Source organism: Salmo salar, chromosome ssa07 (genome assembly GCF_905237065.1).
Source record: "Salmo salar chromosome ssa07, Ssal_v3.1, whole genome shotgun sequence".
Taxonomy (NCBI): domain Eukaryota; kingdom Metazoa; phylum Chordata; class Actinopteri; order Salmoniformes; family Salmonidae; genus Salmo; species Salmo salar.
The window spans coordinates 20,988,557-21,014,444 of record NC_059448.1 but is presented as its reverse complement, the minus strand read 5'-3'; the positions used below and the strand labels follow the sequence as shown (position 1 = coordinate 21,014,444).

The following is a 25,888-nucleotide window of genomic DNA, read 5'->3' as shown; positions in this document are numbered from 1 at the left end:
CCAGTCTGAGGTCCTTAACGCTCTGGAGCAGGCTTTCATCAAGGATCTCTTTGTACTTTGCTCTTTTCAACTTTCCCTCGATCCTGACCAGTCTCCCAGTCCCTGTCTCTGAAAAACATCCCCACAGCATGATGCTGCCACCACCATGCTTCGCCGTAGGGATGGTGCCAGGTTTCCTCCAGATGTGACAATTCAGGCCAAAGAGTTCAATTTTGGTTTCATTAGACCAGAGAATCTTGTTTCTCATGGTCTGAGAGTCCTTTAGGTGTGTTTAGGCAAACTCCAAGCGGGCTTTCATATGCCTTTTACTGAGGAGTGGCTTTTGCCTGACCACTCTTCCATAAAGGCCTGATTGGTGGAGTGGTGCAGAGATGGGAGAACCTTCCAGAAGGACAACCATCTCCACAGAGGATCTATGGTGCTCTTTCAGAGTGACTATCGGGTTCTTGGTCACCTCCCTGACCGAGTCCCTTCTTCCACAATTGCTCAGTTTGGCCGGGCGGCCAGGTCTAGGAAGAGTCTTGGTGGTTCCAAACTTCTTCCATTTAAGAATGATGGAGGCCACTGTGTTCTTGGTTTTTGCTCTGACATGCACTGTCAACTGTGGGACCATATATAGACAGATGTGTGCCTTTCCAAAATCATGTCCAATCAATTGAATTTACCACAGGTGGACTCCAATCAAGTTGTAGAAACATCTGAAGGAGGATCAGTGGAAACAGGATGCATCTGAGCTCAATTTCGAGTCTTATAGCAAAGGGTCTGAATACTTATGTAAATAAGGTATTTCAGTTTTTTATTTTTAATACATTTGCAAAAATTTCTAAAAACCTGTTTTTTCGCTTTGTCATTATGTGTGTAGATTGATGAGGGACATTTATATGTAATCAATTTTAGAATAAGGCTGTAACGTAACAAATTGTGGAAAAACTTAAGGGGTCTGAAAACTTTCCGAATGCATTGTATATGCTCTCTTTGGTAAATAAATGAAACTAGCTCCTTTAGGCTAATCTTTTTGAGTGTGAACTGTATTACTGTAATGTATTGTATTATACTGTATTATATGGACTGGAATTAAGCAGATCATTCAAACAATCGTTCATTTTTTGTGACTTGCAAACCCACTGTAAAATGAATAAGAGTCCCGAAAAGACTAGGAAAGGATGTCAAATCATTATTATTCCCCGTTTGTCATGATAGCTAAGATTCTTTGGTTGTTATTGGTGAAAATGGAGAGGGGCTTAATCCAGGGGACTCGGATGTGGTGACTGGGAGGGCATCAGACACTTGTCTGAGGTGTGCATGGGGCCTCCACTCATCCCATTTCAGTCACTTGGTGGACCCACTCTCCCCAGGTAGACCCCCACCAGCCACTATACTTAAATTTAATTTATAAGGTAATACAAACTGGCCACAGTAACAGTCTTTCTCCAATGTATGTACAATGACATAATCCACATTTTTTGGTTGGTACATTAGGAGAGGAGTTGGAGTTTAAAAGCCCTAAAAAGGCAAAGCGCCTCATAGTACAACGTAGACCAACAAAATCAAATTTATCACATGGAATATGCACGGGCTTCATGATAGCATATGGTTCTTGAACACTTAAAGAGATTGTCAGCAGATGTGGCTTCCTGCAAGAGTTACATATAAAAAAAGGAGAAATGTAATATTTAAAGAGAAGCTGGGTTGTAAAGGCCTATGCTGCCACCTACTTCAGTAACAGCAGAGATAAACAAGAATACATCCTTTTCCCTTATATTCCAGCACACGGACCAAGAAGGCCATTTTGTAATATTGAACTGTACCCTACATGGTGGAAAATGCACATTGATGTCTTCGTATATCCCACGAGGGGCAAATGTTGTGTTTTTAGATAGAATTGAAGTTATATTAGATCAAATCCAGACAGGAATTATTATTTTAGCAGATTACCTAAATCATACATTCGATAAGATTGACAGACATAGCAATAAAAAAGGCCAATTCAAGGAGCCTCCAAAGAGGCTGTAATCTCTACAAATAATCTACAGGATACCTGGAGATTAGTATTCCCAATTACAATTTTTTTTTTTTTTTAAATCACCAAACTATTTACTGGATTCAAATCATTCTCCGGTATCATGCTTAATAACACCAAAAGAAAATACATTTAGCAACAAAATATGGAGAATGAACAGAGCGCATCTTCAAGAACCGAAATGTATTAAATATGTAAATGAAATAATAAAAACCTTTATCATTGCAAATGTAGAATAGAGGATAAAGGTAAGCAGACACCCGATATAATTTAGGATGTGTTTAAGGCATACATTAGGGGAATGACAATCTCATATTCTGCAAAAGTTAAATCTGAGTAAGATATTTAAATGAAATTTAAAAAAAATATTATCGTAGAAAAAGCCCATAAAAATCTTTACAAGGTAATTTAAAAAAAATCTAAACTTAAGGAATATGATCTTTTACTTTTGATTATAGCCAATAAGTATAGGTTAAACTCAAATAAGGCACACTGCTTAATGGCAAATAAACCTGGTAAACATCTCGCAGCCCTCACAAAATGAATACACGCCAAACTAGTTATAATTTTAAAAGATAAAGATACAGATGCTTTAAATTGAAACAACAATGTGATTAATTACACTTTTAAAAGCTAATATGAAAATCTATATAAAATCACAATTAATCAACAGCAGGACCCTACAGACTGACAAAACAATTATTACAAAAAAACAGAGATCACCCAAAAATAAATATTATGCACTGTTAAAACATTTGCGTGGAGAAAAGCACCAGGAATGGATGGCTTTCCTATATAATTCCATTTAACATTCTGGGAGAAAGTAGCACCCCTATTTACACAAATAAAAACACATATGTCACTCAACTCAGTACTTCCTAGTTTCATGTATCAAATGGTTATTTCAGTTATATTAAAACCAGGAAAATCTGGAGAGTCCCCTGCTGATTCAGCCTGCAGCATACCAGCCTGCATCCTACTGCTGGCTTGCTTTAAAGCTAAGCAGGGTTGGTCCTGGTTGGTCCCTAGATGGGAGACCAGATACTGCTGGAATTGGTGTTGTAGGGCCAGTAGGAGGCACCCTTTCCTCTGGTCAAAAATTATCCTGATTCCTCAGGGCAGTGATTGGGAACATTGCCCTGTGTTGGGTGCTATCTTTGGATGGGATGTTAAATGGGTGTCCTGACTCTGTGGTCACTAAAGATCCCATGGCACTTATTGAAAGAGTAGGGGTGTGAACCTGAGTGTCCTGGCTAAATTCCCAATCTGACCCTCATATCATCATGGTCACTTAATCATCCCCAGCTTCCAATTGGCTCATTCACACTCCTCCTCTCCCCTGTAACTATTCCCCAGGTCATTGCTGTAAATGAGAATGTGTTCTCAGTCAACTTACCTGGTTAAATAAAATTACAGACCCAAGTTTAATAAATTGTGACAATAAAAAATAACAAAGCTCATAAGCAATAGAATGGCAAAAGTATTACCAGAATTGATACATATCAATCAAACAGGGTTTATTAAAAATATACACTTGCAAATGCAATAAAATGTTTCAGTTTAATTCAGTATGCTAAAAAACAAGATATGCATTTACCAATAATCGTTGTTGATACGAAAAGGCTTTAGACTGTCTTGAATGGCCTTTTCTATTTAAAACTTTGGAAGCTTTCAGCTTTCCAGCTGAAATAATACATTTAATAAAAATATTATATAAATGTCCTAAAACAAATATATACACAAATAATACATTATTGGATGAAATTGCTTTAGAAAGGGGCACAAGACCGGGATGTCCTTTCTCCCCCTTTCTGTTTGCACTAGCAATTGAACTGCTTGCAGAAAGAATTAGACAGGACCCAAATGTATCAGTATTGATATGCATGAAAATAAACTAAACTTATTTGCAGATGATATCCTGATATACCTGACCAATATGTAAAACTTAATGCCCCCCTTACTAAAAATATTTTCAGCCATAATCTCAAGATATAAAATTAACTTATTAAAAAAAATAATAATGGCAATAGGAAAACTGAAAATAATAACTCATGATCTAAAGCAATCCTTTAAGTGGATTAATATTTAGGATGCTTAATAAGTGACAACAAACAACAAATATAAAAAGATAACTTCATCCCATCACTCAATAATATGAAAGCAGATCTAATTAAACACAGCAATCTTCCCATAAATTTAACAAGTAGAATAAACCTCTTCAGAATTGTATGACTCCCAAAGTTTTTATACTTATTCTTGGTAATACCAATTATCCCACCGAAGACATTCTTTAAAAAAAAGTATATTCGGTCAAAAGTATACTCGGGCTATCCAACTGACAATCTCTTAAGAAAAATAAATCAACTACTGGAAACCAAAGAACTGATATTGGCACAAGATGGAGGGAATGTTGGAACATAACTAATGATATCACATTTAACGAAAAAGTACGCTTAATCCAGTGTAAATCAATGTATATAATTTATTATACAAGAGACAAAATTCACAAATTATACAGCACAACAGCCGAGTCATGTTTGAATTATAAAACTAACAATGACTCAATAATCCATGCCTTTGGGGAATGTAATAACATCCAAAGGTTTCAGGCAGAATTAGAAAGTTGGCTGTTAGAAGTATTACAATGTAAATGTACTTTTTTCTGCCTACAGCCTGTACAAATGCAAAGCACGTGAAATATATTCAGAACTATATTTGGAAAATCATCTGACAGCCAGCAAGGGCATGCAGCTTGAGTTTTTTTAATATAAAGGACGAGGACGGGAGGTTGATAGGTGTCAAGTACAAAAATGGAAAACAATATTTCAGTAAAACATTAGGAAGAAAGTATAAAGGTTTAAGAAACAAAGGAAAAAAACCTGGGATGAGAGGGGATGCTGAAAGAGTACAAACATGGAAAATTGTGCTACAGGAGTTCAGAAGGTGAAACTGACAAGAGGAAGATGGCGGCAGGGTTGAGGGAAGAAGGAAAAACCCTGGGGAAAGAGAAAATGTTGGGTTTCAAGTAATAAAATGTACTTTAGTAGCTCAGAACGAACCGTACTTTAGTAGCTCAGAACGTAAAACTGATGAGAGAGACAAGGAGTTTGAAGAAGTTGAAGAGAGAGAGGATAACGTTTTAAAAATGGAAGCGCGGATTCGGAGCTGCAAGGTGTGGAGGTTTATGTGTCTGAAGAGTGGGAAGAAAGGAAAGGATGACGAAGATGATTCTGGTCCAGTGGGAGGGAGATGTTTTGAGAGAATGGATTTTTTCCCTCTGGCTGATCCATTTGTGGCGTCAGGTTCGGTGGAGAAGTGTTTGGGGACTGTTGAGTCGGTGAAAGTAACTCAAGAGGACTCGTGATTATTGTGTTGCTTTTCTTCCATCCAGAGAGAGTGGGCTCTCCGTGTTGAGGAGGATCAACTAAAATTTAAGATTCCCGGTGTCTGTCACACCACCGTTTGGTGCAACACAGACCCGGTGGAGAACGCGGTGAGAGAAGACAGAAAAGACATTGTCTGTCCTGCTGAGTTTTGATGCAGAGTCTTTACCTGACAAAGTCAAGTTGGGATGCGTTAGTTATCCATTGAGAGCTTTTGTCCCAAACCCATTACGGTGTTTTAGGTGCCAAGCTTATGGTCATGTTGTAGCAGTGTGTAGGAGGGAGATTCCTAGATGTGAGAAGTGTGCAGGAGGGCATGAGACAAAGGAATGTGTAGTATCAGTGGAAAAAGTATGTCAACTGTAGGGGTACCCATGGTGCTGGAGATCAGAAGTGTCCGGTGCGTTCAACACCATAGTACCCTCCAAGCTCATCATTAAGCTCAAGGCCCTGGGTTTGAACCCCTCCCTGTGCAACTGGGTCCTGAACTTCCTGATGGGCCGCCCCCAGGTGGTGAAGGTAGGAAACATCACCTCCACTCCACTGATCCTCAACACTGGGGCCCCACAAGGGTGCGTGCTCAGCCCCCTCCTGTACTCCTTGTTCACCCATGACTGCGTGGCCAAGCACGCCTCCAACTCAATCATCAAGTTTGCAGATGACGCAACAGTAATAGGCTTGATTACCAACGATGAGAAGACAGCCTATAGGAGGAGGTGAGGGCTCTGGGAGTGTGGTACCTGGAAAACAACCTCTCACTCAATGTTAACAAAACAAAGGAGATGATTGTGGACTTCAGGAAACAGCAGAGGGTGCACCCCCCCTATCCACATCGATGGGACCGCAGTGGAGAATGTGGAAAGCTTCAAGTTCCTTGGCGTACACATCACTGACAAACTGAAATGGACCACCCACACAGACAGTGTGGTGAAGAAGGCACAACAGAGCCTCTTCAACCTCAGGAGGCTAAAGAAATTTGGCTTGTCACCTAAAACCCTCACAGATTTTTACAGATGCACAATTGAAAGCATCTTGTCGGGCTGTATCACCGCCGGGTATGGCAACTGCACCGCCCGCAACCGCAAGGCTCTCCAGAGGGTGGTGCGGTCTGCCCAACGCATTACTGGGTGCAAACTACCTGCCCTCCAGGACACCTACAGCACCCGATGTCACAGGAAGGCCAAAAAGATCATCAGGGACGTCAACCACCTGAGCCACTGCCTGTTCACCCTTCTATCCTCAAGAAGGCGAGGTCAGTACAGGTGCATCAAAGCTGGGACTGAGAGACTGAAAAACAACTTCTAGCTCAAGGCCATCAGACTGTTAAACAGCCATCACTAGCACATTAGAGGCTGCTGCCTATAGGCAGAGACTAGGAATCACTGGTCACTTTAAGGAATGGAACACTAGTCACTCTAATAATGTTTACATATCCGGCATTACCAATCTCATATGTATATACTGTATTCTATACTATTCTACGGTATCTTAGTCACTTAATAATGTTTACATATCTTGCATTACTCATCTAATATGTATATACTGTATTCTATACTATTCTATGGTATCTTAGTCCCTTCCACTCTGGCATCGCTCGTCCATATGTATAAAGTCTTAATTCATTCCTACTTAGATTTGGGTATATGTTGTATAACTTGTTAGATATTACTGCACTGTCGGAGCTAGAAGCACAAGCATTTCGCTACACCCGCAGTAACATCTGCTAATCACGTGTATGTGACCAATAAATTTGATTTGATTTTTGATTTGAGAGAAAGGCAGGTTGAGGTTGCCAGGATTAGAGTAGTACAGAAGGTGTAATATGCTGAGGCAGTAAAGAGAGTAGTAGAGGAAGATGGGTCCAGGCTGCCGGCCAGGTGTAGGATCAGATAGGGCCAAGTAGTGGAATATTGGTGAGATTTTAATGGCTGTAGGGTTAGTTGGTAGGGCACTTTTTTCCCCTTTTCCCAGTCCTTTTTCCCTTCCTTTTTTGTGTGACAACGTGTAATGAATTCACACTCCAGAACAGTAGGCTGAAACACAGGACTAGATAAGAGAAATGTATGAATAGGGAGGCTGTGACTGGCCTCACACTCCAGTACAGTAAGTAGGTGGCGGTGGTGGTTGCGATCAGCCAATACAAAGTTAAAGAAGCAGAAGAAGAAGAGCACACTGCTCTCAAGCGTTTGTTGCATGGAGCAGCTCACAGAAGAATGACATCGGGAGCCTGTAGGGTAGGTAGGAAAGACGTTTCAACTTATGATATCTATCAGTAAATGCTAACTAAGGGAACAATGGTTACCCAAACCAGGTATTGAAAAAGTTTAGTCTGAAGTCTTGGTTGAATCTTTGCGATGCGCAATTCAGTCATCAGGCGCTGTTTGAGTAAACAAGGCTTTACCAAAAAAACATCACAATTAAATGATGACTGCAAAGTAGGCTACCTGACAGAATGATACCATTATGATTTTTATCAATCGGGAGGGCATTCTTCTTTTTTTTTTAGCAAACTCTGCCATCACATTTACACTGTAGGTATACAGTTGAAGTCGGAAGTTTACATACACCTTAGCCAAATACATTTGAACTCAGTTTTTCACAATTCCTGACATTTAATCCTATTAAAAATTCCCTGTATTAGGTCAGTTAGGATCACCACTTTATTGTAAGAATGTGAAATGCCAGAATACTAGTAGAGAGAATGATTTATTTCAGCTTTTCAAATCAAATCAAATGTATTTATAAAGTGTTTCTTACATCAGCTGATATCTCAAAGTGCTGTACAGAAACCCAGCCTAAAACCCCAAACAGCAAGCAATGCACCTGCATTCAAACCCAGGGCCTTGAGCTTAATGATGAGCTTGGAGGGCAAAGTGCTGTACAGAAACCCAGCCTAAAACCCCAAACAGCAAGCAATACACCTGCATTGCTTGCTGTTTGGGGTTTTAGGCTGGGTTTCTGTACAGCACTTTGAGATATCAGCTGATGTAAAAAGGACTTTATAAATACATTTGATTTGATATGAAAAGCTGAAATAAATCATTCTCTCTACTAGTATTTTGACATTTCACATTCTTACAATAAAGTGGTGATCCTAACTGACCTAATACAGGGAATTTTCCTAGCACGGTGGCTAGGAAAAACTCCATAGAAAGGCCAGAACCGAGGAAGAAACCTAGAGAGGAACCAGGCTGTGAGGGGTGGCCAGTCCTCCTCTGGCTGTGCCAGGTGGAGATTATAACAGAACATGGCCAAGATATTCAAATGTTCATAGATGACCAGCAGGGTCAAATAATAATAATCACAGTGGTTGTTGAGGGTGCAACAGGTCAGCACCTCACGAGCAAATGTCAGTTGGCTTTTCATAGCCAAGCTTTTATTTCTTTCATCACATTCCCAGTGGGTCAGAAGTGTACATACACTGAATCAGTATTTGGTAGCATTGCCTTTAAATTGTTTAACTTGGGTCAAATGTTCCGGGTAGCCTTCCACAAGCTCCCAACAATAAGTTGGGTGAATGTTGTCCCATTTCTCCTGACAGAGCTGGCTGGTGTAACTGAGTGGTTTGAAGGCGTCCTTGCTCGCACACGCTTTTTCAGTTCTGCACATTTTCTATAGGATTGAGGTCAGGGCTTTGTGATGGCCACTCCAATACCTTGACTTTGTTGTCCTTAAGCCATTTTGCCTCAACTTTGGAAGTATGCTTGGGGTCATTGTCCATTTGGAAGACCCATTTGCGACCAAGCTATAACTTCCTGACTGATGTCTTGAGATGTTGCTTCGATATATCCACATAATTTTCCTGCATCATGATGCCATCTATTTCATGAAGTGCACCAGTCCCTCCTGCAGAAAAGCACCCCCAAAACATGATGCTGCCACCCCCGTTCTTCACAGTTGGGATGGTATTCTTCGGCTTGCAAGCATCCCCCTTTTTCCTCCAAACATAACGATGGTCATTATGGCCAAACAGTTCTATTTTGTATCATCAGACCAGAGGACATTTCTCCAAAAAGTATGCCCTTTGTCCCCATGTGCAGTTGCAAACCATAGTCTGGCTTTTTTATGCCGGTTTTGGAGCAGTGGCTTCTTCCTTGCTGAGTGGCCTTTCAGGTTATGTTGATATAGGACTCGTTTTACTGTGGATATAGATACTTTTGTACCTGTTTCCTCCAGCATCTTCACAAGGTCCTTTGCTGTTGTTCTGGGATTGATTTGCACTTTTCACACCAAAGTACGTTCATCTCTAGGAGACAGAATGCGTCTCTTCCTGAGCGGTATGATGGCTGCGTGGTCCCATGGGGTTTATACTTGTGTACTATTGTTTGTACAGATGAACGTAGTACCTTCAGGCATTTGGAAATTGCTCCCAAGGATGAACCAGACTTGTGGAGGTCTTGAAAAACAATTGTTTTTCTGAGGTCTTGGCTGATTTCTTTTGATTTTCCCATGATGTCAAGCAAAGAGGCACTGAGTTTGAAGGTAGGCCTTGAAATACATCCAGAGGTACACCTCCAATTGACTCAAATGATGTCAATTAGCCTATCAGAAGCTTCTAAAGCCATGACATCATTTTCTGGATTTTTCCAAGCTGTTTAAAGGCACAGTCAACTTAGTGTATGTAAACTTCTGACCCACTGGAATTGTGAAATAATCTGTCTGTAAACAATTATTGGAAAAATGACATGTGTCATGCACAAAGTAGATGTCCTAACCGACTTGCCAAAACTGTAGTTTGTGAACAAGAAATTTGTGGAGTTGTTGAAAAATGAACTTTCATGACTCCAACCTAAGTGTATGTAAACTTCCGACTTCAACTGTACGTTGTACACTAGGCTACAGCAACCCCACTCGCCAAAAGGTATCTTGCTTGGTGTGCAACTGAATTAAAGGGCAGCTACACCTCCCCAAATATAGATTTTTGCAATTAATTGTGAATACCTGGAAAAATTATGGGAAAACAATTTTTCACACAGTGCGACTTTATTGTGCCAACATTATTGTATACCCACTTCTCCAGGCACCACTACACACACACACACACACACACACACACACACACACACACACACACACACACACACACACACACACACACACACACACACACACACACACACACACACACACACACACCACACATAGAACAGAAAAACCATGTTAGTGAGGTTTCTGTGCCACAGAGTTCTCAAGCGTCCACACCATACGATCTCTTATGTGAATGGAGTAAATGGTGTCCCCTAAATGCCATTTTCACACAGGTAAGGAAGAGGAAGTACACTGCACAGAAGAACCCCACAGCCATACAGATGCTGCCCAGGCTGTTGAACCAGAAAGCAAACAGGTATATCTTCCTCTGACAGTACTTCTCTCCACCATTCGAGTCATAGTTCGGGGGATATATGGAGTACACCCACTCACTCCCTTAAGATACAGAGAAAAACAAGGAATAATGTTAGACAATAATAGGTACAGTGCATTCAGAAAGTATTCAGACCCCTTGACTTTTTCCACATTTTGTTACATTACAGCCTTATTCTAAAATTGATTAAATAAAATAAATTCCTCATCAATCTACACACAATACTGTAGCAATATTGATCAAATCAAATAACATTTTATTAGTCACATGCACCGTAAACAACAGAATACAACACTGTAAGGTCTAAAGACTTACGAGCCCCTAACCGACAGTGCAGTTTTAGAAAATATGGATAAGAATAAGAGATAAAAGTAACAAGTAATTAAAGAGGAGAAGAAAAAATAACAATATATACAGGGAGGTGCCGGTACAGAGTCAATGTGCGGGGGCACCGGTTAGTTGAGGTAGTATGTACATGTAGGTAGAGTTAATTAAATTGACTATGCATATATGACAACAGAGAGTGGCGGTGGTATTGAAGTTGCACAGGAAACAGGAAACAGGAAACGGAAACCAATTGTTACTTACCGTCTTCATGTACTTGATGTGCTGGTAAACAACATGCATGGTAAAGTTTGATTAACTATATATCTTTGTCTGTCGTGACTACATCACAAAGCATATTGAAACAAATATTGCATAGTGACAAAGCAATAACAGGTTTTTAGACATTTCTGGAAATATATTAAAAATAAAAACAGAAATACCTTATTTACATACAGTTTAAGTCAGATGTTTACATACACTTATGTTGGAGTCATTAAAACTTGTTTTTCAACCACTCTGGTTGAAAGGGAGGTGACCAAGAACCCGATGGTCACTCTGACAGAGCTCCAGATTTCCTCTGTGGAGCACTCCACCAATCAGGCCTTTATGGTAGAGTGGCCAGACAGAAGTCACTCCTTAGTGAAAGGCACATGACAGCCCACTTGGAGTTTGCCAAAAGGCACCTAAAGGACTCAGACCATGAGAAACAAGATTCTCTGGTCAGATAAAACCAATATTGAACTTGTTGGCCTGAATGCCAAGTGTCACGTCTGGAGGAAACCTGGCACCATCCCTACGGTGAAGCATGGTGGTGGCAGCATCATGCTGTGGGGATGTTTTTCAGCGGCAGGGACTGGGAGACTAGTTAGGATCGACGGAAAGATGAATGTAGCAAAGTACAGAGTGATCCTTAACGAAAACCCACTCCAGAGCGCTCAGGACCTCCGAGTGGGGTGAAGGTTCACCTTCCAACAGGACAACGACCCTAAGCACACAGCCAAGACAACGCAGGAGTGGCTTCGGGACAAATCTCTGAATGTCCTTGAGTGGCCCAGCCAGAACTAACTTGACCCCGATCTAACATCTTTGGAGAGACCTGAAAATAGTTGTGCAACGACGCTCCCCATCCAACCTGACAGAGCTTGAGAGGATCTGCACAGAAGAGTGGGAGAAACTCTCCAAATACAGGTGTGCCAAGCTTGAAGCATCATATCCAAGCAGACTCAAGGCTGTAGCTGCTGTCAAAGGTGCTTCAACCAAGTACTGAGTAAATGGTCTGAATACATGTAAATGTGATATTTAAGTTTTTTATTTTTTATATATTTGCAAAGATTTCAAAAACCTGTTATTGCTTTGTCATTATGGGGTGTTGTGTGTAGATTGATGAGGGAAAAAAACGATTTAATCAATTTTAGAATAAGGCTGTAACATAACAAAATGTGGAAAAAGTAAAGTAGTCCCCAATGCACTGTATATACAGATTTTGGGAAATAACGCTACTGTTTACTTTGTGACATACTGTGGAGTCTATGTATTGGTAATGATAATGTGAAGTTGGTGGTGGTAGACTATTCTGCAACTTCCTGTGCTCAAGTGTTCTGGTTGCCCGGTTTGTGCACCAAAACTTCAACACATACTTTCTTGTTTCCCCTAGCCTCTCTACATGGTGAATCCTTTCAGTTAGTCTCCCATTGACATTAATGCATGAATGAATGTGAAAATTTGACTTAAGTGGATGATAGGATTTGCCCCTATGTGCCTACTGCCACCTCCTTCTCGCTTCCCTCAATCTCCTTTCCTCATCCCTCTTGTTTACCTGTGATGAACCAGCCGAGGTTGAAGAGCTGGAGCAGGAAGATGCAGGAGGAACACAGTAGGCTCAGGAAGCCAGTCTCCAGTGTGTTATTGAGGTAGGATAGGAGCAGGGAGGCGATGGACGTCACCCCGAACACCAGCAGGTAGATGGGGATATAAGGCTGTAAGGGGCAGTCATGTAGGTGCATAGCCCCTAAAGAAGAAAGTGGAGATTGATTATATACACTATGTCAGTTTCTCTCAATGGGTGGTTTTAGGCATCTTGCAGTATCTTATCCACCATCAATGTAATTCTCGCAGTAAGGACTATGGAGAGGAAAGGAAAATTGATGTACACACCTAATCCCACTGCTGACATTAGAAACATCCATACGATGATATTCAGCACAACTGTAGACAGAGAGAGTGAGAGATCACAAACTCGACAACATGCTGAAAACACTGAACACTCATTTGTTATATGAGAGGTAACTACTGTACCTATTATTGAGATCAGAAAGGATGACTGAACGGGAGACCTCTGTGAAGTCTCCATCTTTTGTGAGTCCTTTAACTCTAAAAGGACTAGACACAGGATTGGTCTCTGAACAGTCATTTCAATGGACTAACAATCAGACTTAAAATATTTGATAGATGGTTCCAGGTTCAAAGTTTTTATTTACCAAATTGCAGACAGCAAAGACTCTGACATTTAAATATACCAGTTGCAGTTTATATTCACTTCTATACAATGTGCCACTAATAAATAATGAATAAGATAAAAACTCAGCATAGATAGCAGTTCTTACTTGATTGACTTTATGTCAAATGCTGAAATCATAAATGAATGGTTGTCAAGTGGCGTGGAAATAAACACTGAGCACTCAAATTAGTTGTTGATAAAAGTAGACAGTATTCAATACATCAAATATGTTGTTTTATTTTGTGAGTATCTCTTACCTGTCTCTTTTGTGAAGGCGTGAATCTGTCAAGACTTTTGCTTTTCCGTTACCGTGTAGCCTCACAGCTTGTGCCATAATTAGTCAACTTTGAAACTTCTACCATTGAGGTAGGATGTTTTGAAATGCACCCTATGGGCAAAGCAGTATCATTGCAACACCACATAACCACACGCCACAACACAACTCATACCCTGCATAGAGAATTATTCTTAGCAGCCGTTGCCTTTGCATTTTCTCTTTTCAAAGACTAACATTGCTAAAGCCAGAGTTACCAGACTTACATTACTGAACAGAACGCTAGTTTGTAATATCTTTATTAAGGCAGGATGTTTGGAAATAGTCCTCAAGACACCACTTGATCATTGCAACACTTCAAATTAGTGTTTCCCAGTGATAATGCATGTAGTATGTACTGTATATTTCTCATTGAACTCAATGGGAAAGATGTTATTTGATTTTATTAGCATACCAATGTGTTGATTTACAGTATATGACAAATAGACTGGATGGTTCAGCATCAAGGCAAGTCAAAAACCCTTTAGTCAAAAAGTCTCAAAACCCCCCAAGAATTACTCCCGAGATCACTCCTGTCCAGGCAGCCCGTAAACATTGTCAGCTTGTATGACATTTATTTGAAACTGCTGGGCATGTTTCCTTACATTCCCCACAGCCTGCCAAGGTACTAACGTCCCCTCATTGTTTGAAGTCTCCACAGCACTCCCATAGTTTGGAGTGTTTACAGCACACACCTCCTCCCATAACATCTTCAGCAGCACTCACAGAAAGTAACACTGAAAGTAACACTGAAACTATCACCACAGAAATCAAATTGCTGAAAGAACTTGATAATCCATGCGGACAGTGTCACTGCACTAACAACGTCCAATATGATAGAGGTAGAGAATGTAAACAGTTTTGTCACAGTATGTTTTGCTCCCGTAGGTCTGATCATAGCTGGGTGGATATACACTGTAGGTCATCCCATTCCCTGTAGACAAAGAGAAAAAAAAGAATAATACTGAATTATTATTGATGACTTAAGGAGGACCATGCTAGAATGGCTGGCTCCTATGTCTGTGACGATAACGACATGGCCCTGAATTAAAATGCATTTTTGTCCCATAATTTGTAATTCTAGGAAAGTTCTTATTTTCACTGTACAGGGCCTTTAACAACAAAACATGTTATCAAATCACAATACTCTAATAGAAAGCACGAGCTGGAGCACCCCCAGAGAACATGATTTAGTGTCGAGGTGCTGACTAACTGCGAATAAACTCCAAGCTATAAAAATAAATAAAGAGAGTTGCACACTCTATATACATGTACATACATCACTGTGCCTTCCTCAGGGTAATGTCATGAATGTTTGAACCAGGTTATGTAGACAAGAGGTTCTCAAACTTTATATAGTCCCGTACCCCTTCAAACATTCAACATCCAGCTGCGTACCCCCTCTAGCACCAGGGTCAGCGCACTCTCAAATGTTGTTTTTTGCCATCATTGTAAGCCTGCCACATACGATACATTTATTAAACATAAGAATGAGTGTGAGTTTTTGTCACAACCCAGCTAGGACCAGGGCACAAATAATAATATAATAATAATCAATAATTTTGCTCTTTATGTAACCATCTTACATATAAAACCTTATTTGGTCATTGAAAATTGTGAATAACTCACCACAGGTTAATGAGAAGGGTGTGCTTGAAAGGATGCACATAACTCTGCAATGTTGGGTTGTATTGGAGAGAGTCTCAGTCTTAAATCATTTTCCACAGACACGTCTGTGCCTGTATTTAGTTTTCATGGTAGTGAGGGAAGAGAATCCACTCTCACAGAGGTACGTGGTTGCAAAGGGCATCAGTGTCTTAACAGCACGATGTGCCAAGGCAGGATACTCTGAGAGCAGCCCAATCCAGAAATTTCGAAGTGGCTTCTGATTAAATAACATTTTCACAGATCCACTTGTTGCAATTTCGATGAGGCTCTCTTGTTCAGATATCGGTAAGTGGACTGGAGGCAGGTCATGGAAGAGATAATGAATCCAGTTGTTTGTGTCATCCGTTTCGGGAAAGTACCTGCGTAATTGTGCACCCAACTCACTAAGGTTCTTCGCTATATCACATTTGACATTGTCCGTAAACTTGGGTTCATTTGCACACAAAAAAAACTTACAATGATGGAAATACCTGTGTGTTGTCCCTGTTAATGCAGACAGAGAAGAGCTCCAACTTCTTAATCATAGCCTCAATTTTGTCCCGAACATTGAATACAGTTGTGGAGAGTCCATGTAATCCTAGATTCAGATAATTCAGGCGAGAAAAAACATCACCCAGATAGACCAGTGGTGTGAGAAACTCGTCATCATGCAAGCGGTCAGACAAGTGAAAATTATGGTCAGTAAAGAAAACGTTAAGCTCGTCTCTCAATTAAAAAAAAACGTGTCAATGCTTTGCCCCTTGATAACCAGCGCACTTCTCTATGTTGTTAAAGCGTTACATGGTCGCTGCCCATATAGAAAATACACAAGAGTTCAGGGGCCTTGCTTTAATAAAGTTAGCAATTTTCACTGTAGTGTTCAAAACGTCTTTCAAGCTGTCAGGCATTCCCTTGGAGGCAAGAGCCTCTCAGTGGATGCTGCAGTGTACCCAAGTGGCGTCGGGAGCAACTGCTTGCACGCACGTTACCGCTCCACTATGTCTCCCATCATGGCTTTTGCACCATCAGTACAGATACCAACATGAGCAGCAGCTACGTTTGGCTTCATCACGACCATTAGTGGAATTCCCGCGAGAGAGTAACGGTTAATGTGTTTGGATGTTAATTATTTGACTAGGCTACCTGTATTTGACATTGTGTTGTTATTTCGATGAACACTAGATGGTTTAATTTCATTTTTGGCAGTGAAACGAGGCTACTCAGGCGACAAAAAAAACTCACCCAAATGTATAGCCACGTTGGAAAATATAAATGGGTTTGAAAATGTGAATAATACTAATTAAAAAAACGTAATTAGATATTGTGCAAACTGTAACATTTTCATCAACATACATTATTGTTTAATTTAATTTCACATATATATTTAAATGTTTCCAATTTCCTTACATTTTTGTGATCTTTTTATTCAACCATAATGCATAATAAGCATCATCAACAAGGGGAACATATTGGGTGTATGCTGATAAGCTGTAGAAAGAATATATTCATTATATACACATATCTTCAACCGATCAGGATGCTCTCGATGGTGCAGGTGTAGAACATTTTGAGGCTCTGGGGACCCAAGCCAAATCTTTTCAGTCTCCTGAGGGGGAAAATATGCTGTCGTGCCCTCTTCATCACTGTCTTGGTGTGTTTGGACCATGATAGTTTGTTGGTGACGTGGACACCAAGGAACTTGAAACTCTCGACCCGCTCCACTACAGCCCCGTCGATGTGAATGGGGGTGTGCTCGGCCCTCCTTTTCCTGTAGTCCAAGGTCATCTCCTTTGTCTTGCTCACGTTGAGGGAGAGGTTGGTGTCCAGGTACCACACTGCCAGGTCTCTGACCTCCTCCTTATAGGCTGTCACATTGTTGTCGGGTGATCAGGCCTACCACTGTTGTGTTGTCAGCAAACTTAATGATGGTGTTGGAGTCGTGCTTGGCCATGCAGTCGTGGGTGAACAAAGAGTACAGGAGGGGACTAAGCACGCACCCCTGAGGGGCCCCAGTGTTGAGGATAAGTGTGGCAGTTGTATTGTTGCCTACCCTTACGACCTGGGGGCGGCCCGTCAGTAAGTCCAGGATCCAGTTGCAGAGGGAGGTGTTTAGTCCCAGGGTCCTTAGCTTAGTGATGAGCTTTGTGGGCAGTATGGTGTTAAACGCTGAGCGGTAGTCAATGAACAGCATTCTCACATAGGTGTTACTTTTGTCCAGGTGGGAAAGGGCAGTGTGGAGTGTGGTTGAGATTGCATGATCTGTGGATCTGTTTGGGTGGTATGCAAATTGGAGTGGGTCTAGGGTCTCCGGGATGATGGTGTTGATGTGATCCATGACCAGCCTTTCAAAGCACTTCATGGCTACCGACATCATTTAGGCAGGTTATATTCGGTTTCTTGGGCACAGGGACTATGGTGGTCTGTTTGAAACATGTAGGTATTACAGACTCGGTCAGGGAGAGGTTGAAAATGTACATGTATGGTCACTGTGGGGACGACGTCGCCAATGCACTTATTGAAGAAACCGGTGACTGAGGTGTATTCCTCAATGCCATTGGATGAATCCTGGAACATATTTCAGTCTGTGCTCGCAAAACAGTCTTGTAGCGTAGCATCCGCATCATCTGACCACTTCCGTATTGATCTAGTCACTGGTACTTCCTGCTTTAGTTTTTGCTTGTAAGCAGGAATCAGGAAGATAGACTTTTGGTAAGATTTGCCAAATGGAGGGCGAGGGAGAGCTTTGTATGCATCTCTGTGTGTGGAGTTAGTGTTCTTACTCCTGATTGAGCTGTGGTGTTCAGCTATGCGTTGTTTTAATTGTCTTTTCGTTTGTCCTACGTAGGCTTTCCCACATGAACAGGTGATGAGATAGATTACTCCCTTTGTTTTGCATGAGATGATATCCCTAACAGGGATTTTTGTGGGTGTCTGAGGAAGGATGTTTTTGTAGTGCTATTGCATTGTGCGCATGTGCCACATTTGCAGTTCCCATTTGGAATGGGTGTCAAGAGTGTGTGAAGGGGCAGGTCAGATCTCACTAAGCTATCCCCAATATTGCAACCACGCTTATAGACTACAAGTGGGGGTTCTTTGAAAAGATGTGCAATTAATATATATCTTTTTGTATGAATTGTATTTTTTATTTAAAAAATGTCTACCCCCTTTTTCTCCCCAATTTTGGGATATCAAATTGCGATGCAATTACGATCTTGTTTCATCGCTGTAACTCCCCAACGGGCTCGGGAGAGGCGAAGGTCGAGTCATGCTTCTTCCGAAACATGACCCGCCAAACCGCGCTCCTTAACACCTGCTCGCTTAACCCAGAAGCCAGCCGGAGGAAGCACAGTCAGCCCGGGACAAGGACATCCCGGCAGGCCAAACCCTCCCAGATGACGTTGAGCCAATTGTGCTCCACCTCATGGGTCTCCCAGTCACTGCCGGCTGTGACACAGCCTGGGATCAAACCCGGGGCTGTAGTGACGCCTCAAGCACTGCAATGTGGTGCCTTAGACTTCTGCGCCACTCAGGAAGCCATTTTGCAATTTTGTTGTCTGATTGCTGAATATGCCAGTGCTTTTTCAGGATTGCTTTCATTTTCTCCGAACACTTGGTGTACTTAGTGCAAAAGACTGTTGCGTTGTTTTTCTTCTTTGGTTTAGTTTTTAGCAATACCTCTCTTGGTTTTTGAGATATTTTCATCATTGCAGCATCAAGAGTTTTGTCTTTGTAGCCTCTCATTTTGAATCGATCTGTAATTTTCTTAGCATTGCTGTCAAAATTTGACTGGTGGCCACAGATTAGTTTCACCCTGCATAACTGGCTATATGTTAGACCATTCTTGAGGGGAAGCATACTCTCCACACGTAGCAGGGTATTGTGGTCTGTGAGCTTTGTGTATTGCATCATTCTCCTTTATGATCCATGTTGTTAGGTTCTAATTTTCAGAGTAAATAACTCACAGACACGTTTAATTCTTCCCAAAGGGTCGACACAGCTGTATTCAGTCAAAGACATCGCTTCCCCCGTGGTGGTATTTATACCACACTTTAGGTGGAGTCTCCTCCTTATCACTAAACATTGCATTGTTCTTGCTAAGCAGGGAACTAAGTGGTTTGAGCCTTTAACAGTTTCTCCCCTTATCAGTACTGTCACATGCAATTGTTTTCCCTACACTCTGCCCCCGCATGCTTCATTATGGTATCCCTCTTTTGTAACTAATCAAATCAAATTTTATTGCTCACATACATTTTACATTACAGTTATTTAGCAGACGCTCTTATCCAGAGCGACTTACAGTAGTGAATACATTTCATACATTTTTTTCTCCGTACTGGCCCCCCTGTGGGAATCGAACCCACAACCCTGGCGTTGCAAACACCATGCTCTACCAACTGAGCCACACGGGACCATACACATGATTAGCATATGTTAATATGAGTGTAGCGAAATGCTTGTGCTTCTAGTTCCGAACATGCAGTAATATCTAACAAGTAATCTAACAATTTCACAACAACAAAGGAATGAATAACAATATGTACATATAAATATATGGATGAGCGATGGCCGAACGGCATAGGCAAGATGCAGTAGATGGTATAGAGTACAGTGTATACATATGAGATGAGTAATGTAGGGTATGTAAACATTATATAAAGTGGCATTGTTAAAAGTGACTAGTGATACATTTATTACATCCAATTTTTAATTATTAAAGTGGCTAGAGATTTGAGTCAGTATGTTGACAGCAGCCACTCATTGTTAATGATGGCTGTTTAACAGTCTGATGGCCTTGAGGTAGAAGCTGTTTTTCAGTCTCTCGGTCCCATCTTTGATGCACCTGTACTGATGCACCTCTGGATGATAACGGGGTGAACAGGCAGTGGCTCGGGTGGTTGTTGTCCTTGATCTTTTTGGCCTTCCTGTGACATCGGGTGGTGTAGGTGTCCTGGAGGGAAGGTAGTTTGCTTTGATGCATTGTGCAGACCTCACTACCCTCTGGAGAGCCTTACGGTTGTGGGCGGAGCAGTTAACTGTACCAGGCAGTGATACAGCCCGACAGGATGCTCTCGATTGTGCATCTGTAAAAGTTTGTGAGTGTTTTTGGTGACAAGCCACATTTCTTCAGCCTCCTGAGGTTGAAGAGGCGCTGTCTGTGTGGGTAGACCATTTCAGTTTGTCCGTGATGTGTATGCCGAGGAACTTAAAACTTTCCACCTTCTCCACTACTGTCCCGTCGATGTGGATAAGGGGGTGCTCCCTCTGCTGTTTCCTGAAGTCCACGATCATCTCCTTTGTTTTGTTGACATTGAGTGTGAGGTTATATTCCTGACACCACACTCCGAGGGCCCTCACCTCCTCCCTGTAGTCCGTCTCATCATTGTTGGTAATCAAGCCTACCACTGTGCTGTCGTCTGAAAACTTGATGATTGAGTTGGAGGTGTGCATGGCCACGCAGTCATGGGTGAACAGGGAGTACAGGAGAGGGCTGAGAACGCACCCTTGTGGGGCCCCAGTGTCGAGGATCAGCGGGGTGGAGATGTTGTTTCCTACCCTCACCACCTGGGGGCGGCCTGTCAGAAAGTCCAGGACCCAGTTGCACAGGGCTGGGTCGAGACCCAGGGTCTCAAGCTTAATGACGAGTTTGGAGGGTACTATGGTGTAAAATGCTGAGCTGTAGTCGAGGAACAGCATTCTTACATAGGTATTCCTCTTGTCCAGATGGGTTAGTGCAGTGTGCGGTGTGATTGCGATTGCGTCGTCTGTGGACCTATTGGGGCGGTAAGCAAATTGGAGTGGGTCTAGGGTGTCAGGTAGGGTGGAGGTGATATGATCCTTGACTAGTCTCTCAAAGCACTTCATGATGACGGAAGTGAGTGCTAGGGGGCGATAGTCGTTTAGCTCAGTTACCTTAGCTTTCTTGGGAACAGGAACAATGGTGGCCCTCTTGAAGCATGTGGGAACAGCAGACTGGGATAGGGATTGATTGAAAATGTCTGTAAACACACCAGCCAGCTGGTCTGCGCATGCTCTGAGGACACGGCTAGGGATGCTGTCTGGGCCAGCAGCCTTGCGAGGGTTAACATGTTTAAATGTTTTACTCACGTTGGCTGCGGTGAAGGAGAGCCCACAGGTTTTGGTACAGTGTCGGAGGCACTGTATTGTCCTCAAAGCGAGCAAAGAAGTTGTTTAGTTTGTCTCGGAGCAAGACATCGGGGTCCTCGATGGGGCTGGTTTTCTTTTTGTTGTCCATGATTGATTGTAGACCCTGCCACATACCTCTCGTGTCTGAGCCGTTGAATTGCGACTCTACTTTGTCTCTATACTGACGCTTAGCTTGTTTGATTGCCTTGCGGAGGGAATATGTTCCTATACTTCTGTACGTATATACTTCTATACTTCTGAGTTTAATATAACAATGTTCCAAGTTTAACCCCGAATCCAACAATGTCCAGGCAGTTTATTTTTCTCTCATCAGTCTGCATGGTGAATTTGAGATCCAATCACAATACAACACTGGCATTCTGTAATAAAAACTGATTCAACATTGTATTATGTTATTATTACTATTATTACTAAATGTAATTTTGATCACTCATATTTGTCACGTCCTGACCAGTATAGAGGATATTTTGTTATTGTAGTTTGGTCAGGACGTGGCAGAGGGTAGTTGATTTATGTATTACGGGGTTTTTTGGTCACTGGTTTATGTTTGTATTTCTATGGGTATGTTCTAGGTTAGTTTTTCTATGTGTAGGTTGGGTGCTGGACTCTCAATTGGAGGCAGGTGTTTCTAGTTGCCTCTGATTGGGAGTCCTATAAGTAGGTGTGTGTTTTGTTTGTCACTTGTGGGTAGTTATTTGTTAGCACTGCTTTTGTTGAGCATGCTACTCTGTTCCTGTTGTTAGTTTGTTTATTGTTTTTTCGTGGTGTTCTCATTTTTATAATAAAGATGTTGAGCACGCAACCCGCTGCGCCGTGTGTCCCATTCTATCTTCCACGACAGCTGTGACAATATTGCTCAAAATGTGACTTTAATGATTGTATATTTAAACCCAGTGATTTTGAAAGGCTTCTAACTGTCTTGGTAATTTGGCAAGTATTTGAGTGGCGTTTGATTTAGCATGGACTTTGCACTTTTGGGATTATTCAATTGATTCCCAACTCAATCAGTGCAGCTCAAGTATTTGAAAGGAGTTTACATATTTTAAGCCAGGTCAGGGACACCAAAATATTATGTGCCAAGTAAGACAACTCATATAGGCCTTGTGCAAATCATACAGATAAGAAGTATTGTCACGACATCCGCCGAAGTCGGCTCCTCTCCTTGTTCGGGCGGCGTTCGGCGGTCGACGTCGCCGGCTTTCTAGCCATCGGCGCTCCATTTTTCATTTATCCATTTGTTTTGTCTTGTTCCCTGCACACCTGGTTTTCATTCCCCAATCACACTACATGTATTTATTCCTCTGTTCCCCCCAGATGTCTTTGTGTGAGATTGTTTCATGTTACGTGTCATGTTTGACGCGCTATTTTCTGGCGTGCGTTTATTCCTTGTTTTTTTCACGAGGTATGTTTAATTGCTTGTACTTATTATTGGGACTGTTTGCGCGTTTTGCACTTTGGCATATTGGCTGGAGGTTTTCGACGCAGTGCGTCCGTCTGTTGGTTTCTCCTGCCTAAATAAAGTGTGCGCCTGTTCACAACTCTCTGCTCTCCTGCACCTGACTCCGCTCCCAGTACGCACACCATTGACAAGTATCCTGTGATGTTATCAGTGAATAGGGCATTTTGAAAGCATTGAATGAAAGAAAACAGATGTACAAAGAGTTGATCAGTAAAAATGATCTCCTACCTCCTGTACTGTGCTCTTGAACACCTGATAGACAACTGAAGTCTCACATAGGGTGAATCAAATGGAGAATACATTTGATTAGTCAATGATTATGTAATAATGAGTTGGATAGCATGTATGAACAATACATTTGAAAATCATTTGTAATTCAAAATGGAGTAACATTAAAACTGAACAAGGTTCATCTGGGATTCTCAAGTAACTGAATCGTTCGGCTTCATTTTGATCTCAGGGGTTGTAGGGCTCCCAGTCAAACACATAACAGTAAGCCTGATATGTTTGTTAGTCAATGATTATGTAGAGCTATCCATAGAGATATATAATGTATGAACAATATGCCTTAGGCATGGAAATGCAACTGTTACCCAGAAGGAAAGAACCGGTAATAATGTGGCTCTGACAGACCTGTATCACTGACTAATTGTGATACAAAAACAGTTTTGTCCTGCAGATTAAACTGAATCACTGATACAATCATACACCCACACCAGACTAGGATCATAAAGACATGAAACGCAGGCGCATTATTCACAATTTGAACGTTTTTTTAAATACATTTAATAATGTATAAATAGTTTAAAATCGAGCTAATGAGAATGAATGCAACAACGTTTCTCATACAGAAACAGTAATATATAATAACAGTTTAAACACATCATTCGTTATTCAATTGATAACTGGATTCCATTGGTTTTCTCTAGTTTGTTAAGTCAACATTATACCCTCTCCTCCCCTCTTCTCCTCTCCAATACTATCTTCCTCCGCTCCTCCCTTCTCCCCTCTCCTCTACTGCCCTCTACTCTCCCCTCCTCCTCCTCCTGTCTTGTACTGTTGTCTCCTCTCCTCCCCTCTTCTCATCCTCTCCCTCATGCTCTGTTGTCATCAGGGTCCGTCTTGCCCAGTATAAAGGCACAGACAAGCATACAGCATCCCCCCAGCAGCAGAAGGCCCGGCACAACGTAGGCTAGCGTGGTGGTCCAGAAGGCAAACAGGTACAGGGTCTTGTTGCAGTAGGGGTCCTCAGTCAGTGTCTGGTTGAAATTGGGCTGATAGATGGAGTAGATCCACACGTTACCTAGAGAGAGAGAGAGCGAGAGAGAGAGCGAGAGAGCAAGAGGGAGCGAGAGCGAGAGAGAGTGAGAGCGAGAGCGCAAGAGAGAGCGAGTGAGAGCGAGAACGAGAAAGAGAGAGAGAGAGAGGCCTTTGGTAAGAAGTTGAAAAGACTGTCATTATATCAAGTAAATGTTTCCTAACAGAGTTTAAAACTCATGAGTCTGTTATTTTCGCAAGTCTTTCACTTCCACAGCTTGAGATACCGTAACGTTGTATTTTTGGTGGGAATCAGTTAGTTCTTGGAAGAGGTTAAAAGTGTGCTGGAACGCTTCCTCCTCTCTCGCTCTCTCTCTCTCTCTTCCTATTCTCTCTCTCTCTCTCACACACACACACACACACACACACACACACACACACACACACACACACACACACACACACACACACACACACACACACACACACACACACACACACACACACACACACAGTGTTCTTTCTCTATCCAACCACACCGTGTTTCTCTCTCCCACGGTCTCTCAGACTTACCGCTGATGAACCAGCATAAGAGGAAGAGGGAGGCCAGGGTGCTCCAGGTGGTGCAGAGATGGTTCAGGAGGTTGGGGGGCATGTCTTCTGAGTCCTGGGCACATGGTAGGCAGGAGAGCAGGGCTAGGGCCAGGACGGAGGCCCCCATTACCACCAGGTAAATGGGGATGTAGTGCTGCCGGGGGCAGTCATACAGGTACATTGCACCTATAAAGTAATACATAGTGGTAGGAGAGTTTGGGATGGTCAGTTGCAGCAAGAGTATTACTTCAGCTACTCACCTATGGTGATCTGAGCGATAGGAATGGCACATGCAAGTAGTTTAGAGATACCTGGGGGAGAGAGAAGATAGAGGTTACGATTTTTGCCCTAAACCCAATCTACATATTTTAGCTACATTTTCCCTATGATTTAAAGTGGTAATCTGCAGTTACTACATACATTTTTGGACCTATAAATTAATGATATGTACCCATTGATTATTAAATAATATAACTTAAAAATGCCTCATGAGCTTAGTTCAGCTGTTGTACTCAGAACCCAAAATATAAGCTTGTTTGAATTTTACTCCAATGTTTGTATATAAAGTAAATGTAAATCGATAGCATGGATGGTCAGTCCTTGCATCCATAGAAATGTCTAGGATTTAATCGATAGTGGTTACATTTCTGCAGCCCCATCCGTCAGCTGTTTACCGATAGCTATGTTATTGTTTCAACTGCTGAAGGGCGCTTTAAGTGGAAGTTAGGATTCGACCCTAAATGCACCATTCAATTGATCTGAGCAACTCTTAAGTGATGCAATCGGACGTATTTCATTCCACCTAATATGGTTGGTTTGGAAGGGTGACGCATGTGTTGCAGCAGATTTCCCCTCTCCATCTTG

General features: G+C 41.8%; 2 protein-coding genes across 4 annotated transcripts; both read right to left on the bottom strand.

Moving 5' to 3' along the window:
* Window positions 1–10,133: 10,133 nt before the first annotated feature.
* On the bottom strand, window positions 10,134–14,096 carry LOC123743747 (transmembrane protein 272). Of its 3 annotated transcripts, XM_045721711.1 has the most exons (6): window positions 13,847–13,967; window positions 13,696–13,717; window positions 13,388–13,471; window positions 13,247–13,297; window positions 12,909–13,100; window positions 10,134–10,827 (listed from the first exon to the last, which is right to left on the bottom strand). In XM_045721711.1, exons 3-6 carry the CDS (start codon window positions 13,440–13,442, stop codon window positions 10,592–10,594), a joined length of 534 nt encoding a protein of 177 aa, XP_045577667.1. In that variant the 5' UTR covers window positions 13,443–13,471; window positions 13,696–13,717; window positions 13,847–13,967; the 3' UTR covers window positions 10,134–10,591. The 3 variants fall into 3 exon arrangements, with proteins under 3 accessions (XP_045577667.1, XP_045577668.1, XP_045577666.1); XM_045721712.1 differs by lacking the exon at window positions 13,847–13,967 and having other exon boundaries at window positions 13,696–13,745; XM_045721710.1 differs by lacking the exon at window positions 13,696–13,717 and having other exon boundaries at window positions 10,138–10,827; window positions 13,847–14,096.
* Window positions 14,097–24,229: 10,133 nt separating this feature from the next.
* Window positions 24,230–25,431, bottom strand: LOC123743746 (transmembrane protein 272). The gene is made up of 3 exons (XM_045721709.1): window positions 25,285–25,431; window positions 25,004–25,210; window positions 24,230–24,476 (listed from the first exon to the last, which is right to left on the bottom strand). The coding sequence occupies exons 2-3, from the start codon at window positions 25,203–25,205 to the stop codon at window positions 24,268–24,270; spliced, it is 411 nt and encodes a 136-aa protein (XP_045577665.1). The 5' UTR covers window positions 25,206–25,210; window positions 25,285–25,431; the 3' UTR covers window positions 24,230–24,267.
* Between the last annotated feature and the right edge of the window lie 457 nt (window positions 25,432–25,888).

Bases quoted from the DNA above. Each gene is read 5' to 3' on its own strand.
- LOC123743747 (XM_045721710.1), bottom strand. From the start codon at position 13,442: ATGGAGACTTCACAGAGGTCTCCCGTTCAGTCATCCTTTCTGATCTCA. The intron at 13,298-13,387 runs GTACAGTAGTTA...CTCTGTCTACAG, and splicing joins CTTTCTGATCTCAATAATAG to TTGTGCTGAATATCATCGTA. The intron at 13,101-13,246 runs GTGTGTACATCA...TTTCTTCTTTAG, and splicing joins AATGTCAGCAGTGGGATTAG to GGGCTATGCACCTACATGAC.
- LOC123743746 (XM_045721709.1), bottom strand. From the start codon at position 25,205: ATGTACCTGTATGACTGCCCCCGGCAGCACTACATCCCCATTTACCTG. The intron at 24,477-25,003 runs GTAAGTCTGAGA...CTCTCTCTCTAG, and splicing joins CTTATGCTGGTTCATCAGCG to GTAACGTGTGGATCTACTCC.